Here is a 16,045-nt window from a genome sequence, read left to right on the forward strand (position 1 = left end):
GGGGGTCCGGGGCCCCTGGTCCCAAGCCAGGAGGGCTTCGGGGGAGGGGTGCAGGCCCTGGCAGACTTGCCGAGCAGCCCAGGAGGCTGAGGGGCGCCGTCAGGCCTGCGGGTGCCAGGGAGGTGGGACCTGGTCGCAGAGGAAGAAGCACCAGCGCAGTTCTCTTTACCCCGCTGGGAGGCCTCAGCGGCACAGCCTGTGGGGAGTGGCCCCCGGCAGGGCGACGTCCCACGGCAGGGGCACCATGGCCACCATTCAGTCGGAGACCGACTGTTACGACATCATCGAGGTGCTGGGCAAAGGCACCTTCGGGGAGGTGGCCAAGGGCTGGCGGCGCAGCACGGGCGAGATGGTGGCCATCAAGATCCTCAAGAATGACGCCTACCGCAACCGCATCATCAAGAATGAGCTGAAGCTGCTGCGCTGCATGCGGGGCCTGGACCCCGAGGAGGCCCACGTCATCCGCTTCCTCGAGTTCTTCCACGACGCCCTCAAGTTCTACCTGGTCTTCGAGCTGCTGGAGCAGAACCTCTTCGAGTTCCAGAAGGAAAACAACTTCGCGCCCCTGCCCGCCCGCCACATCCGCACGGTCACCCTGCAGGTGCTCAGGGCCCTGGCCCGGCTCAAGGAGCTGGCGATCATCCACGCTGACCTCAAGCCCGAGAACATCATGCTGGTGGACCAGACGCGCTGCCCCTTCAGGGTCAAGGTCAGTGTGGCTGTGCCCCCACCCCCGCCTGGGTCTCCTCCAGATGCTCTTCTCCTTCTTAAAGACTTATCTGAGAGGCAGAGAGTTACAGAGAGGGAGAGAGAGAGAGAGAGGGAGGGAGAGAGAGAGGGAGGAAGAGAGGGAGGGAGGGAGAGAGGGAGGGAAGGATGGAGGGAGGGAGAAAGAGGGAGAGGGAGAGGTCTTCCATCTGCTGGTTCTCTCCCCAAATGGCCCACAACAGCTGGGCTGGGTCAGGACAAAGCCAGGAGCCATGAACTCCATTTGGGTCTCCCACATGGACTTGGGTCACCCTCTGTTGCTGCTTTCCCAGGCCCATCAGCAGGGAGCTGGATTGCAAGTGGAGCAGCCGAGACTTGAACCGGTGCTCATATGGGCTGCCGGCATCACAGGGAGCAGCTTAACCTGCTATGCCACAGTGTCAGCTCCCCCTCCCCACCCCGATGCTCTTCTGGTATCTCCCTCTTCCGACTTCCCAGCCCCGGGGTCACCCCAAACCTGTCCCCGCATCCTGACCCTGGAATCCGTGCCCCTCCTCATCCGCTCCTGCCGTCCTCATCAGCCTGACCTGAGGTCTCCCCTTCCTGCTCCATTCTCAGTCCCGGCCTCCTGGGCAAGTCCGGTCCTCGGGAGTCGGGGGGCGGGGGTGGTGATTGAGCAGGGCCTGGACAGAATCGCAGGCACCTGTGAGTGGATGCGTGGTGGTGAGGAATGATATTGTAGAGGCCCCGGTCAGGGAGGCCCCCCGAGAAGGTGAGATTTGAGCCAAGTCCTGAAGGAGGCAGAGAGCCAAGTGCAAATCCGGGGGTGGAGCACGCAGGCGGCAGGAGCTGCCCACGCAAAGGCCCTGTGGTGGGAGCGAGCCGAGGGTGTGTGTCTGGGAGCACAGAGGAGGCTGCGTGGCTGATGCGGAATGAACGGGTACAGAGAGGGGAAATGAGATGGAGGAGGTGAGGGGGCCGGGTCGTGCCGGACCCCGGTGGCCACAGCGAGGACCCTGGCTTTATGCTGTGGAAGATGGAGCCGCAGAGCATTCTGGGCAGAGGAGGGGCGTGACCTGGCCCCCTCCGGCTGTGGGTGGGACTAGCCCAGGGGACTGGGGAGGAGGGAGACAGTGGGGTGTCAGTGCTGGTCCCCCTGGGAGATGTGGGTGGGTGGAGGAGATGTGGGTTGTGGGTAGACTTTGGAAGCAGAGACAGCAGCACTTGTGGGTGGAGGGGTGAGAGGGGAGGACAGGCCTCGGGGGACAGGCAGGGCAGCTGGCTGAGGGTGGCTGGCGCGGCTGTCCCCGTCACCGTCAGTCTGTCTCCATCACAGTGTGTCCATCAGTGGGCTGCACTGGATGCCTGCTCTCACCCGACCCTGCCCACCCGGGCACCTTCTCTGCACGGTCACCAGCCCCTGGACTCTGTTCTTAGGCCCAGCCTGCTGCCCCTGGGTCCCCATCCCAGCCTGTCTCCTCTGGCTGCTTAGGGGAGCACGCAGAGGGCAGGACCTGGGGCAGCGGTGGAGTCCGCACTCAGGGAATGTCTGAGACACAGAGTTGGAGGCAGGAGCCGGCAGATGGTTCTGCCCCAAGAGACAGACGGGACCTGCATCGTGGCGTGGTGGGTTAAGCTGCCGCCTGTAACGCTGGCATCCCACATGAGCGCTGGTTTGAGTCCCAGCTGCTCCACTTCTGATCCAGCTTCCTGCTAATGCACCTGGGAAGGCAGAGGAAGATGACCCAAGTGCTTGGGCCCGCGCACCCACATGGGAGACCCAGAAGAAGCTCCTGGCTCCCGGTTTTGGCTTCCCCCAGGCCCTGTCATTGCGGCTTTGTTGTGAGGACTTCGGCTTTTCTTCTTCTTCTTTTAAACTGTCAGAGCTGCTTTTTTAAAAGAGTTATTTATTTGAAAGGTGGAGAGAGAGAGAGAGAGAGATCGCTTCTACCCACTGGTTCGCTCCCCTATAATAGCTACAACATCTGGGGCTGGGCCAGGCCATAGCCAGGAGCCTGGAACTCCATCCAGGTCTTCCACACAGGTGCCAGGGGCCCAAGCACTTGGGCCATTGTCTGCTGCCTCCTAAGCGCATCAGCAGAGAGCTGGATAAGAATTGCAGAGCAGCTGGGACTCAAACCAGGCTCTCCAGTTTGGAACCTGGGACATCCAAGCAGCTTCTTGACTTGCTACACCACAGTACCCACTCCACGAGAAAATATTTTATTTCTTTATTTGAAAGACAGAGAGACAAACACTGGTTTACTCCTCAAATACCCACAACAGCCAGAGCTGGGCCAGGCCATAGCCAGGAGGCTGGAACTCCGCCTAGGTCTCCCATGTGGGTGGCAGGGGCCCAAGCACTTGAGCCATCACCAATGCTATTACCAACGTGTAGGCTATGACCTATGGTGCACTGGCTGGAAGCTGGAATTGGGAACGGCGCCAGGGGTTCAAGCCGAGGCCCTCCACCTAGGAGGGGCAGCGCAAGTGGCATTTTTTTTTTAAGATTTATTTATTTACTTATTTATTTGAGAGATAGAGTTATAGACAGAGAGAAGGAAAGACAGAGAGGTCTTCCATCTGCTGGTTCACTCCCCAGATGGCCATAATGGCCAGAGCTGGGCTGATCTGAAGCCCGGGGCCGGGAGCTTCTTCTCGGTCTCCCATGTGGGTGCAGGGGCCTAAGCACTTGGGCCGTCTTCTGCTGCTTTCCTAGGTGCATTAGCAGGGATCTGGATTGGAAGTGGAGCAGCCAGGACACAAACAGGCGCCCCTATGGGATGCTGGTGCTGCTGGCGGAGGCTCAGCCTACTATGCCACAGTGCTGGCACCTGCAGATGGCATCGTGACTCCATCGCCTGCCCCAGGGCTGCTTTGTCTCCCATCACAGGGAAGGGACGGGGTGTGGAGGGACAGCAAGGAGGCCCCTGTGCTACTCAGGACAGGGACAGCGGGGGCGGGAGGACCTAACTCTCCTAAGTTCTAGCACAGACAGACGGAAGAGGCCAGACGTACAAAGCAGGGACGGAGCTAGGGGCCTAACAAGAGATGAAGATTCCCAGAGCTGGCCAGCATCAGTGCCAGGTGTCAGGTGCCGGGGAAGACCAGGTGGGCTGCCCCCCGCACTCAAGCCGCCGGTGCCCCCGTCTCCCCCGCCAGGTGATCGACTTCGGCTCGGCCAGCATCTTCAGCGAGGTGCGCTACGTGAAGGAGCCCTACATCCAGTCGCGCTTCTACCGGGCCCCCGAGATCCTGCTCGGGCTGCCCTTCTGTGAGAAGGTGGATGTGTGGTCCCTGGGGTGCGTCATGGCCGAGCTGCACCTGGGCTGGCCCCTGTACCCGGGCAACAACGAGTACGACCAGGTGCGCTACATCTGTGAGACCCAGGGCCTGCCCAAGCCACACCTGCTGCACGCTGCCCGCAAGGCCCACCACTTCTTCAAGCGCAGCGCCCACCCTGACGCCACCAACCCCTGGCAGCTCAAGTCCTCGGCTGACTACCTGGCCGAGACCAAGGTAGGGAGGCAGGCGGGGGCGGGGGCTGATGCAGCAAGAACGGCAGGGTTAGACCCACAAGCTTGAGTGTCAGCTCCGGGGCTCTGCTGCAGCAAGAGGGATGTGGGAGAGACAGCCTGGAGGACTGGAAGTGTGTGTGTGGAGGGGTCAGTTGCAGGGGCTGCCATGGCAACAGGGGGTCCAGGTTGTGGCACAAGCATGACAGGACAGTAGGGCAGCTGCTCTTCGGCCAGCCTCAGTTCCAAGGTCAGCAACTCGTGCAGCACGAGGGATTTGGGTTAGACAGCGGAGGGGACAGGGAATTGGACAGCATGGTTTCCCAGCAGGAGGTGTCTGGGCTCGCCACGGGAGGCCAGGGCGGGGCTGGGTTCAGGTGTGGAGGCTGTGGCTGCAAAGAGGGACCTGACTTGGATTCCACACAGCCCTCGAAGTCAGTACAACCCCTCTGCCTCTGCTGGGTGCTGGCAGGGGGCGAACAGACCTAGGCATGCCCTGGGGCCATGTCAAAGAGGGCTCTGGATGCGGGAGGACCCGTCCTGCCTCGGCAGGGGGCTCCAGATTAGATGGGGGGCGGGGGAGATGGGCTGAGGCCCTCCCAGCAGCCCGGGAGCCCCCCGTCAGATCACAGGCAGAGAAGAGCCCCAGACGGGCCCGAGCGCCAACCCCGCGGCCCTGCCCCACCAGGTGCGCCCGCTGGAGCGCCGCAAGTACATGCTCAAGTCCCTGGACCAGATCGAGACGGTGAACGGCGGCGGGGCTGCCGGCCGGCTGAGCTTCCCGGACCGCGAGGCGCTGGCCGAGCTCGCCGACCTCAAGAGCATGGTGGAGCTGATCAAGCGCATGCTGACGTGGGAGTCCCACGAGCGCATCAGCCCCAGCTCGGCCCTGCGCCACCCCTTCGTGTCCATGCAGCAGCTGCGCAGCGCCCACGAGACCACCCGCTACTACCAGCTGTCACTGCGCAGCCGCCGCCTCTCCCTGCAGGGGGAGGGCAAGCCGCCCCCGCCGGTGGTGGCCGCTGCCGAGGAGGGGCCCCCCTACTACCGCCTGGCTGAGGAGGAGGAGGCCGTGGGCGTGGGCGGTGTGGCCAGCAGCGGGACCTTCTTCCGGGAGGAAAAGGCGCCGGGCATGCAGAGGGCCATCGACCAGCTGGATGACCTGAGTCTGCAGGAGGCGGGACGCAGGCTGTGGGGCGAGACCCACGCCGACGTGGTCTCCGACATGCTGGCCCCACTCAAGGCTGCCACCGCCGGCTGCCACGTGCCCGACTCGGGCCCCGAGCCCATCCTGGCTTTCTACGGCAGCCGCCTGGCAAGCCGCCACAAGGCCCGCAAGCTGCCCGCCGGCTCCAAGTCCGACTCCAGCTTCAGCAACCTCATCCGCCTGAGCCAGGCCTCCCCCGAGGAGGACGGGCCCTGCCGGGGCAGCGGCTGGGAGGAGGGAGAGCGCCAAGGGGCCTCGCTGGAGCCGCCTGCCATCCTGCAGCGGGACGGGGACGGACCCAGCCTCAAGGACATGACCGTGGACGCCGAGGTGAGCCGCAGCAGGTGGCCCCGGTGCACACAGGTGCTTCCAGGACCAGGGCCACCCCCAGAGCTCACTCCTGGCCTTGCCCTCCCACACGGCCTGCAGCCGGCTCAGGGCCCAACACACAGGGACCCATGTTCAGGCTACAGAGTTCCGTGCCCACTGTCCTACCCTCACTACGTGATGCCCCCAGCCTACCAGACAGCCTACCCCAGCCTGACGGACGGAAGACCTGACCAGGCTCAGCACACGCTAACTTACCTGCAGCAGAGCAAACACTGGGGACACAGTTATCACCTGTAAGGAGGGACAGGGCCTTAGCACAGGTGCACCCATGAGGCCCGGCACACGCGAACACCTGTCGGCTGATGCCCCTCTCTGCTCTTCGCCCACAGGGGTCAAGCCCCGAGCTCTTCGACCCCGGCAGCTGTCCTGGAGAGTGGCTGAGCGAGACAGACTGGACGCTGGAAGGCATCAGGGGACCACGGGCCCAGGGGCTGCCGCCCCGCCACAGCCACCAGCATGGCCCCCCCCGGGCCACCAGTTTCCTGCAGCATGTTGGTGGGCACCACTGATGGGGACCCCCTGGCCCTGCCCCGCACCGGGGGCTGCGCTAGCTGGGCTGGCCTCCCCTCTCCACCCAAACCGCACCCGAGAGCCTTCCCCTGAACTCACGAATTATTCTTACACAAAGAAAGTTTCCCAGAATGTCCCTGTCACCCCCGCCTACAGCGCATACCTGCACACAACCCCAAGCATGGGGGGGGGCCCTTGGTGTCTGGCCCACGGCCCCCTCAGCCAGAGGGCTGGCAGGAAGGGGGCTGCACCCTGTTGGCCAAGAGCCTGCTCCCAGCCGCCTCTGCCGATTTCAATAAAGAACTGTTCTGCAGTCCGGCCTCAGGCTTGTCCTCCCTGCCCCAGGCCTGGGCTGGCCCAGCAGGCGGCTCCAGGCCTGCCCCGGAGCGGCTCTACGGTGCTGTGCCCAGGTGGCCACTGGCTCGGGCTGGAGCCTGGACTGCTACCGCAGGAGGAGGCAGTGGCCACACTAACCTGTCCCTGAAACACACTGAGCGCGTGACATGCCTAGGACATTCCACGTGTTCAGCACATGTTCCACTGAGCTAGCCAGATGCTGAGGTCTCATTGGTGACTTGTCCTTCCTCCATGTCATAGGCTTGGCATGCACGCATCATCCATGCTCCGGTCATGCTAAGGACACGCTAATTGTCAATTCACGCTCGGCACATGCTCCCCGGCTCGGACACACCGGCCCGCCCTAGGGATACCGTGAGAACGTGCTTCCCGGGCAGCCCATCCTACCCCATGCCGGCTACCCACGTGCTCAGGGCATGCCAGCCCGTGTGCGTAACAAGACGAGGGCTCAGTACGTGCTGACCATGGGCTGAGGGCTCAGTACAGGCACAAGACCATACATGGAAAAGGCTCAGCACGCACCAACAGTGCTCACGTGCTGAGAGCTCAGTCCATGAGGACCGTACGATGAAGGCTCAGTATACACCAAGCCACAGTGCTCACACGCTACGGTGTCCCCACCAGAGGCCCAGGCCAGCTGTCCGTGACCCACATCTCACACCACTCAGGCTGTACAGACGAGTTATTTACTTAAGATAATCACGGGCCCTCTTTGTCCTGAGAGGGAGAGGTGGGGAGGGAGCCGGGCCCAGCATGCACCCCCCACTGCTTCGGGGGCCGATCCCTCCCCCAGCCGGCTGGGTGCTGGGGCCGCGGGGGCGGAGGTCCAGGCAGGAGCGCAGGGAGAGCCTGTGGGGCCACACCAGGGCAGACGGAAGCAGGGGCAGGGGCGCAGGGGCCGGGGCCTCAGAGCAGGCGGCAGGCGTTGCCCACGCTGTCGGCCGGGGCGCTGAGGTCGTGGCTGTACGGGGACTCCCAGTCCCGCAGGAAGACGGCCTCGAGCTGGCTCCGCAGGCCGCCCCGGCCGTTCTGCGTCAGCAGCAGCGAGGCGCCTGCCGTCTCCGTGAAGTAGCTGCCAGACCAGTTGGAGGTTCCTGCGGGGGAGGAGGGGGCGCGCGGTGAGGGGCTCCCGGGGGGCCGAGCCCTGGTGCCCGGACGCCCCGTCCTGCCCCGCCCTGCCCCGGCACTCACCGATGTAGCTGGCGCGTTCGGTCACCATGTACTTGTTGTGGTTGACGCGGGCATAGGGGATGCGGGCCTGGGCCTCGTCCGCGGGGACCACAAAGAGTTTCTGAGGGGCGGGGCGGACAGCAAGGAGCCTGAGATGCGGGCAGGGGTGGAGGCGGCGGTGCAGCCAGCTCCCACGGGGTCCTTGGGGCCAGAGCAGGGCCCAGCGGAGAGGGCGCCCCGTAAACGGTGGCGGAAGGGGGGCCCTGCAGCCGGGAGAATGAGCTAATCCTTGCGGAGGTCTCGCCGCCGCATCTGCTTTTCCAGGAAAGTCTGTCTATGTAGGGCAGGCTGTGTAGGGCAGGTGCTTCCTCGGTGTCCCGCCCCAGCCCCTGGCTTCCCCTTCAAGCTCCGCCCACTCTGGATCCCCCTCAAGGTCACACCTGAGCTCCAGGAGGGTTTCGGGCTGTTCTGCGATGTTTGGCGGTGGGCCCCCCCCCACCCGGGGACGGGGGCGGGGGCGGGGCTTACCACCTGGATGTCCGAGTGGGTGTGGTTATCGCGCAGGGCAGCCAGGGAGAGCAGGAAGGCGCGCATGGCCGGCTCCGAGTGTCCCCAGCAGCTGACCAGCAGGCGCACCTTGACGTTGCGCTCGTAGGCGGCCCGCCGCAGCCCGTCGTCGATGGCCGGCCAGAACCTGGGCGGGGCGCAGGGCACGGCTTTGCCCTCGGCTCTGAGGACCCCACCTGGGCCCTGGTGTAGCTCCTGAGCACCGCCCCCTCCACTGTGCTGGCTCCCAGGTCCACATCCCCTCCCTCCCGTCCCGGCTACCGCTTCTGCCCCCCATGCCCAGTCTCCGCAAGCCCCGAGCCCAGTCACCCCTTCTTATCCCGGCCCTGCTGCCCCGTCCCCACATCCCCTTTCTACCCCTTGCCTCCTACTTCCCCAACCCCCTGTCCCACATGTCCAGCCTCGGGCCCCAGGCCCATGTCCTTATCCCTTTCTGTCCCCTCTTAGCTCCCTCTCCCTTGTGAAGTGCCCTGACCCCGTCACCTCCCTGCCCTCCCACGTGCCCTTATCTCGGCCCCTGCCAGCCCCTTCAACCGTCTCCTGCCTACTGTCAGCTCGGCCAGCCCATCTGCCCAGAAGTACCTGCGTGGGTGGGAGAACTCCATGGTGGGCAGGTAGTTCATGACCGCGATGTAGATGAAGCTCCGGGCACTGTCCACCACGTTCAGCAGAGCCTTCAGGTCTGGGGTGCGGCCACTCGGACACAGCGGCGGGGGCGCGCTCTGGGGGTGAGGGGACAGTCAAGACACGCGCCTGGGGCTGGCGTTGTGGTGCAATGCCGGCACCCCATATTTGGGCACTGGTTCCAGCTTCTTCTGATCCAGCTCTCTGCTAAAACACCTGGGCAAGTGGTGAAAGATGGGCCAAGTACTTGGAACCTGCCACCCACATGGGACAGCAGGAGGGGGTCCCTGGTTCCTGGCTTCTGTCTGGCTGAGACCTGGTCATTTTGGTCATCTGGGGAGTGAACTAGCAAATGGAAGGTCTCTCTCTCTGTCATTCTACCTTTCAAATACATAAATCTTAAAAAAAAAAGACACACACGCTGCCAGGGAAGTTGTCACGGTGGACCCTGCTAAGGGAAGGGATGACCAGGGCTATTCTGCAGATGATGAAACAGCTCAGAGAGGGTAAGCAGCTTGCCTAAGGCCACACAGCTGATAAACAGAGCCAAGATGTGAGCCCAGGCTCTGGGGTTCCAGGATTTTGCTCTCCGCCGCATTTTTCAGCCTCTGGTCCCTGTCCAGCGGCTACAGCATCACTGGAGAACTCGTTTAAAAAAAAAAAAAGATTTATCCACCCTCCAGGAGCTGGAGCCTACTCATTCCTAGTTCTAGGCAAACTCTGGGGCCTCACAGCGCGGGGCACCCTGACTTAAAGCCGGCCTGGGGCCTGGAACCAGCGTTTTAGGTTTTGTGCTTTTTTTTTTTTAAGATTTATCGACTTTATTTGAAAGGTGAAGTTCCTTAGTGAGAGGGAGACAGAGACAGCTTTTCCATCCACTAGTTCACTCCTCAAATGGCCTCAGCAGCCAGGGCTGGGGCTGGGCCTGGCCAAAGCCGGAAGCCAGAAGCTTCATCCAGGTCTCCCACGTGGGTGGCAGAGGCCCAGCCAAGGACCTGGGCCATCTGCTGCTGCTTCCCCGAGTACATTAGCAGGGAGCTGGATCAGAAGTGGAGCAGCCGGGACTTGAACCGGCGCCCAGATTGGGAAGCTGGTGTCACAGACAGAGGTGTTACCCGCTGGGCCACAGCGCCAGGTTTCTTTCTTTTTTTTTAGACAGGCAGAGTGGACAGTGAGAGAGAGAGACAGAGAGAAAGGTCTTCCTTTGCTGTTGGTTCACCCTCCAATGGCCGCTGCAGCCGGCGCACTGCACTGATCCGAAGGCAGGAGCCAGGTGCTTATCCTGGTCTCCCATGCAGGTGCAGGGCCCAAATACTTGGGCCATCCTCCACTGCCTTCCTGGGCCATAGCAGAGAGCTGGCCTGGAAGAGGGGCAACCGGGACAGAATCTGGTGCCCCGACCGGGACTAGAACCCGGTGTGCTGGCGCCGCTAGGCGGAGGATTAGCCTGTTGAGCCACGGCGCTGGCCAACAGCGCCAGGTTTCTAACAAGGCATCCGGGCGCTTCTGAGGCCCTGCTTAGAGGCTTTGGGCTCAGAATGCCTGACCTCAGCCACACTGGGGCCTTACGAGGGTCAAAATATTAACACACCCATTTCCCAGAGGAAACCGAGGCCGGGGGAGACTGGTGAGGACACCCCCACCCCCAGGCCCCAGGCAGAGCTCGGTGGAGCCCACGCGTGATGGCGCATGGCCAGGGCGTGTACGGCGGGCTGGCCCACTGCCCCAGGACTCACTGCCAGGTAGGCCAGGGCAGGGGTCCCGTTGAGGCAGATCTCCATCGGGGTCTCTTGGTTGTAGCGAGTGTCGTAGGGCCGGGGCCAGGTCGATGGGATGGAGCTGCCTGCCTGGCCCAGGAACCAGTAGGCCTCAAAGATCTTGGTGAGGTCACGAGCCAGGCAGCTGCAGTTGTACATGACCACGCCCAGCTCCTTCACCTGTGGGAGGGGACACGGCAGTCAGGCCTCTCCGTCCCCCTCCCAACAACCCAGTACAGACAAGATCTTGACTTAAGTCCTGTGAGAGTTAAGCAGCCCTTCCCAAGCCCCAGGGTTCCTGAACCTGCGCAAATGCTGTGTGTATCTACCCTCCAGGAGCTGCAGCCTAAACATTCTTAGTTCTAGGCTGACGTGTTTCTTCCTCCAGGAAGCCTGCCTGGATGGCCCAGACCCTGCCAGGCATTCCCTTGGGCTATCACAGTCCCTGGGGCTTTCCTCACATTGTTCTCTCTGGTGACAAACCTGCCTCCCCATGGGGCTGGGAGGACAGGCACCAGGGAGGTGTCAGTCACCTTGCAGCATCACTGGTGAGATTCGGGGTCTGGGGGAAATATCTGAGGGAATGAATGGATGAATGAATGAACGAACCTTCGCATCACTGCCTAGGCTGTTCATCATCACCTCCTCTGGGCTTCCAGTCCTCCACGCCCCCCCATCCCAGTCCCGACTGCTTTGGGCTGTCGCTGCCCGGAGACGGGCCAGTCTCTGCATTGGACCGGGCATTCCAGCTGTTACCCTCCGGGGCCCAGCACCCCCCAGGACTGGGCTGTGAAGCTGCTCCAAGAACAGGAGCAGGGCAGCAGAGGGCTGGGCTGGGAGGTCCCGCAGGAGGCAGGGATGGGTAACGAGGGTGCTGGATTGAAGGCAGGTGCTCCGTGGGGCGGGCACAGGGTGGCTTGGCAGGGCCGGCGGGCAGAGGGCAGGCAGACCTGGGTCAGCGAGCGCCAGTCCATGTTGGCACTGCCCAGGTAGAAGTGGGTCTGGTCCACCACCCAGAACTTGGTGTGCAGGACGCCATGGGTCAGCTTCTGCATGTCCACCATGCGGACCTGGGCACCTGCAACCGACAGGGGCCGTGGTCAGGGGCCGGCTTGGGCAGCGCCCCACCTGGCTGGGCCCCGCTGCCCCAGCTCACCGCTCTGTAGCAGGGCCTGCAGGTCGGCCTGCGGCTGCGGCCCACTGGGCTTGCTCACAGCGATGCGGACTTGCACGCCTCGTGGTGCCAGGCTTTGCAGTTGCCGCAAGATGTCCTCGCCCTGGAGGGAGGACAGAGCTCCTGAGGGGCTGGGTGGCCGTGCCTTGCCCTCTGCCCCACCCCCTCTGGGGGCTCTGACTGTGCCTCCAGGTGTGGTTAGCAGTGGCCAGGCTCTGCACAGGCTACAGATTAAAACATTGAAACTTCATCCGCTTTAACAGTTGCCTATGTGGGGACCCCCCCACCCAGGTCTGCGTGCTCTCTTTTTTACAAATTTTATATTTATTTGAAAGAGGGAGCCAGAGAGAGACAGAGACAAAGCTCTCATCTTCTGGTTCTCCCCATATCCCCACAACACCTCGAGCTGGACCAGGGGACGCCCAGGAGGGAGCCAGAACCCAAAACTCCACCCCCAGAGCCACCACCTGCTGCCTCCGCAGTCCCCAGGCGGATGTTATCAGAAGTGTGGCTGGGACTCGAACCCAGTGACTCGGATACAGGGTGCAGGTGTCCCAAGCCACAACGTGGCCAGTGGACCCAACACCTCCCCCCCCCCCCAACCCTCTGGAGACTGTCCTAAGGTCCAGCACTGGGGCCTCGCAGCACCACCCCGCACGCTGTGGGTCCAGGAAGGTATGGGCTCGGCCAGATGATGCCAGGACAGTAAGAGCCACTGTTCCTGGGCCCTGCTGTGCTCCATCCAGGTCAACAGCAGGCCTCACCCTCACCGGCTGAGCTCACCGAATTCTCACAAGGCTGGGGCAGGGCTGTTTATACCCCCAGGCTGCAGATAAGGGAACAGGGAACTCAGTGCAAACAGCAAGCCGAACTGCTGTCTCCCACACGTGACCCGTAGCCACTGGAGGGTGCGCCAGCAGACAGCCAGAGCTCCTATGGTTTTTCGTTTTCATCATTGTTTTCTTAGGCAATGCTTAAGAAGCCCTGCAACTCCACCACATTTTAAGGCCCCCCCTCCCCCACCCCACCCCCAGCTCACAGACAGAGGCAACAGGGAGAAGAAAACAGGACGAATCCACCGTGGTTCCCAGCGGGAGGGGTTAGCCGCTGCAGCCGTCCCTTTCGGAATCTGGGAACTTTCTGTTTGCATGATGGGGACAGGAGAATGGCAAACACCACACAATGCCCGTGCTGTGCAGAACACGGCGCTAATGTCCACTGCGTCTGCTGGCTCCACTGTCCAGGTGAGGAACCCGGGTGCCCGGCAGGACCAGTGGCCAGGCTGTGACTCCCTCCGCTCAGCTCGCGCCAGCCTCACGCCTCCTAACCAAACCCACACCCTGACATCAGAGCTTCCAGAGCGTGATGACCCCGGTCCGGAGGCTTCTGTAAAGCCAGCTGCTTGCCAACGCCTGTGTCCAAGGCACCCTGTAAGACACGCCCCCCACCTCCCCCGAGTACCTGCTGGGCGGACGGCTCCTGCGTGCGGGTGTCATTGTTGGTGAGGGTCCAGTAGAAGGAGGCGATGTCCAGGCTGCTGTGGGCGCTGGCCAGCAGGCCCTGCCAGGCCTGGCTGGTGGAGGGGTTGCCCGTGGAGGCATTGGGGAAGTCAAGGCCCTCAGGAATGCTCTCCACCAGCACAGCTCTGGGGGGACGGGTGGTGGTGTCAGCCACAGGGGGCCAGGGGCTGCTGGCTGGGAGATGAGTGCTCACCTGTCTACCTAGGGACCACGTGGATGTTGACGTGTGTACGCCTGTGCACCTGTACCCGCAACTGTGTGGGGGGACGGGGTGTGTGTGCCTGTGTGTGCACAGATGTGGGCGGAAGATGCCGTGCACGCCCGGCCGTTCGCAGACCTGGATAGATGATGACGCTGTGGCTGCCATGGAAACAGTGCATGGGGGTGGGGGGAAGGGGGTGGGGGAGAAGGGGGTGGGCAACCCCCTCAATCTGTCGCTGTGCTGGCCCTGCTCAGTGTGTATCCAAGTGGCCCTGGCCTGGAAGGGCTCCTAGCCCCATTCCCTGCCCCCCCCACTTCCACTTACTCGCAGGGGTCATAGCAGGGGGCTGGGCGCTGGTTGGGCCCAAAGAGGTGCAAGTCGCCGTATTCCCATAGAAACAGCTGAGTCATCAGGGCTCCGAAGCCCACCACGGCCAAGATGAGGACAAGCAGGACCCAGCGGGCTTTCTGTGGGGAGGATGAGGTGGTCAGCCCGGGGGGGCGGTGCAGCCCGACCCTGGGACACTTGGAGGTGGAGGCGGCTCCTACCTTCTCTGCAGCCTTCCATGCCTCAAGTTCATTGACGGGCAGCTCGCCGGCGGGCTCCTCAGCGGGCACCTTCAGCTGCAGGAGCGGGACGAAGGTGCCGGTGGGCTCCCTGCCTCCTCTGCCCCCGGCCCCTCCCCAGCCGGCCCCCATCCACTCACCTCCTGGTACATCAGTTTGGGCTTCATCTCGCCGGGTGGCCGCCGAGGGGTCCGCGGGGCTCAGGCAGTAAGGTGGGTGTGTCGGGGTCCCCCAGCTGGGGAACAAAAGCAGGCATGTGCTGGGGCAGCTCCGAAAGCACACTGGCAACCCCTGCCTCTGCTTGCCCGTGATCACGGGGGCCACTGGCACCCGGCCCGCCACCCCAAAAGGAGGAAGCTGCTGGCCGGTCAGCTGGGATTTCGAAATCTCACACGATCTAACCCCTCTGCTTTCTTCCCATCGCTCTGCGGCACCCTCCCTCATCCCTCTTTCGAGATCCCGTCTGGACAGCCCTGGAGGCGGTCCGCGGGGCCCCTCATCTTCGTGCCCGGCTTGTCTGAGTCCTGGTCCTGCTCAGGGTGCCTCTTCCAGGTGGCTCAGCCTGCCCACACCAGGTACCCGCCAGACCAAGACAGCTCAGGCCCCGAGCCCGGGACCGTCGGAGCCCCCCGGCCACCCCCGGGGGCCTCGGTCTTACTCGGCGGCGTGCGGCTGCTGCTACCTCGGCGGCCCCCAGCTTCTGCCCCAACAGGCTGAGCAGGGGCGGGAGGCAGCGGGGGCGGGGCCCGCGGAGCCCCGCCCACTGCAGCGGGGAGCCTGCGCAGTGCGCGCGCCGGCGCCGAGCGGCTGCCCGGGCGGTGGGACGCGGTGCCGCCAGCCTGGCCGCGGCGGGGGTCGTCTGGGGCCGGGCGAGGGGCTGCGCTGGCCTGCCCCTCAGAGCACCACCCGCGTTGGGGGTAGGGGGAAGCCACAGAGGACGAGGGAAAGGAGCCCAAGCCTTGCCTCGCCTATGAGCCTGGTGGCTTTTGTACCACGGGCATGCATTACCTAGTCAAAAATAAATGCACAGATAAAATAATGACATCGCTTATAAAAGAAAACGGGGAGGTCGAGGCGGAATAATATGACGTAGAAACGTAGCGATGGAACGGGCCCAAGGCAGAGCCCACGCTGGGGGGTGGAGGAGATGGGCGATTCTGAGTCTGTTTGAAATTTTTTTTTAAACCAACTGATATTTTGGTAGGGATTAAAGCGATTTTTGGGCGGGTGCCATGCTTCTGGGTCCTAACTCACATCTCCCAAGCAGGATTTCTGGCCAGAGCTGAAGTAGTACGAGGGAGACCCTTCCCCTCCCGCCGCCCTCGGTGAGAGCAGGGACTTGGGTCATCACCTGCTGGCCGCCTGTGGTCAACGGACAAAGGCAGAGCAGCAAGGCCTTAACCGCGAGAACAGCAGCCAAACGGTGCCGTGGAGGCGGGGGCTCCTGGCTGGGGCTCAGGACGGCTTTTGTGATAAGCCTGTTTTCTTTATGAAACGTGTAAAATACGGGATGAGCATTTGGGACAGTGGTTAGCATGTTGCATGGGCTGCCCTCGTCCCTATCAGAGTGCCTATGCTGAAGCCCCAGCTCCCACTCCCAATTCCAGCTCCCTGCTAATGCGCGCCCTGGGAGGCAGCAGGGATGGCTCAGGTACTTAGGTCCCTGCCACCCATGTGGGAGACCTGGATGGAGCTCCAGGGTCCCGGCGTCAGCCCGGCCCAGGCCCAGCTGTTTCTGGCATTCGGGGAGTGAGCCACTGAGTGGAAGATATCTCCCT

General features: G+C 63.1%; 2 protein-coding genes across 2 annotated transcripts; one reads left to right on the forward strand and one right to left on the reverse strand.

Moving 5' to 3' along the window:
• The first annotated feature begins 185 nt into the window (after window positions 1-185).
• Window positions 186-6,636, forward strand: HIPK4 (homeodomain interacting protein kinase 4). Its single transcript, XM_062177118.1, has 4 exons — window positions 186-709; window positions 3,871-4,227; window positions 4,912-5,760; window positions 6,150-6,636. Exons 1-4 carry the CDS (start codon window positions 245-247, stop codon window positions 6,327-6,329), a joined length of 1,851 nt encoding a protein of 616 aa, XP_062033102.1. The 5' UTR covers window positions 186-244; the 3' UTR covers window positions 6,330-6,636.
• Window positions 6,637-7,359: 723 nt separating this feature from the next.
• PLD3 (phospholipase D family member 3) lies at window positions 7,360-15,003 on the reverse strand. Its single transcript, XM_062177069.1, has 12 exons — window positions 14,926-15,003; window positions 14,408-14,502; window positions 14,250-14,324; window positions 14,026-14,168; window positions 13,441-13,624; window positions 11,962-12,082; window positions 11,756-11,883; window positions 10,785-10,985; window positions 9,007-9,146; window positions 8,386-8,551; window positions 7,879-7,978; window positions 7,360-7,781 (listed from the first exon to the last, which is right to left on the reverse strand). Exons 2-12 carry the CDS (start codon window positions 14,432-14,434, stop codon window positions 7,594-7,596), a joined length of 1,473 nt encoding a protein of 490 aa, XP_062033053.1. The 5' UTR covers window positions 14,435-14,502; window positions 14,926-15,003; the 3' UTR covers window positions 7,360-7,593.
• Between the last annotated feature and the right edge of the window lie 1,042 nt (window positions 15,004-16,045).

This window comes from Lepus europaeus, chromosome 19 (genome assembly GCF_033115175.1).
Source record: "Lepus europaeus isolate LE1 chromosome 19, mLepTim1.pri, whole genome shotgun sequence".
Lineage (NCBI taxonomy): Eukaryota > Metazoa > Chordata > Mammalia > Lagomorpha > Leporidae > Lepus > Lepus europaeus.

What these genes read in the sequence shown, in the direction of transcription:
- HIPK4 (XM_062177118.1), top strand. Translation starts at nt 245, where the DNA reads ATGGCCACCATTCAGTCGGAGACCGACTGTTACGACATCATCGAGGTG. An exon ending in ACTACCTGGCCGAGACCAAG is followed by an intron (nt 4,228 to 4,911) that starts GTAGGGAGGCAG and finishes CTGCCCCACCAG; the next exon opens with GTGCGCCCGCTGGAGCGCCG. An exon ending in ACATGACCGTGGACGCCGAG is followed by an intron (nt 5,761 to 6,149) that starts GTGAGCCGCAGC and finishes CTTCGCCCACAG; the next exon opens with GGGTCAAGCCCCGAGCTCTT.
- PLD3 (XM_062177069.1), bottom strand. Translation starts at nt 14,434, where the DNA reads ATGAAGCCCAAACTGATGTACCAGGAG. An exon ending in CATGGAAGGCTGCAGAGAAG is followed by an intron (nt 14,169 to 14,249) that starts GTAGGAGCCGCC and finishes TCCTCCCCACAG; the next exon opens with AAAGCCCGCTGGGTCCTGCT. An exon ending in AGGAGCCGTCCGCCCAGCAG is followed by an intron (nt 12,083 to 13,440) that starts GTACTCGGGGGA and finishes TCCTCCCTCCAG; the next exon opens with GGCGAGGACATCTTGCGGCA.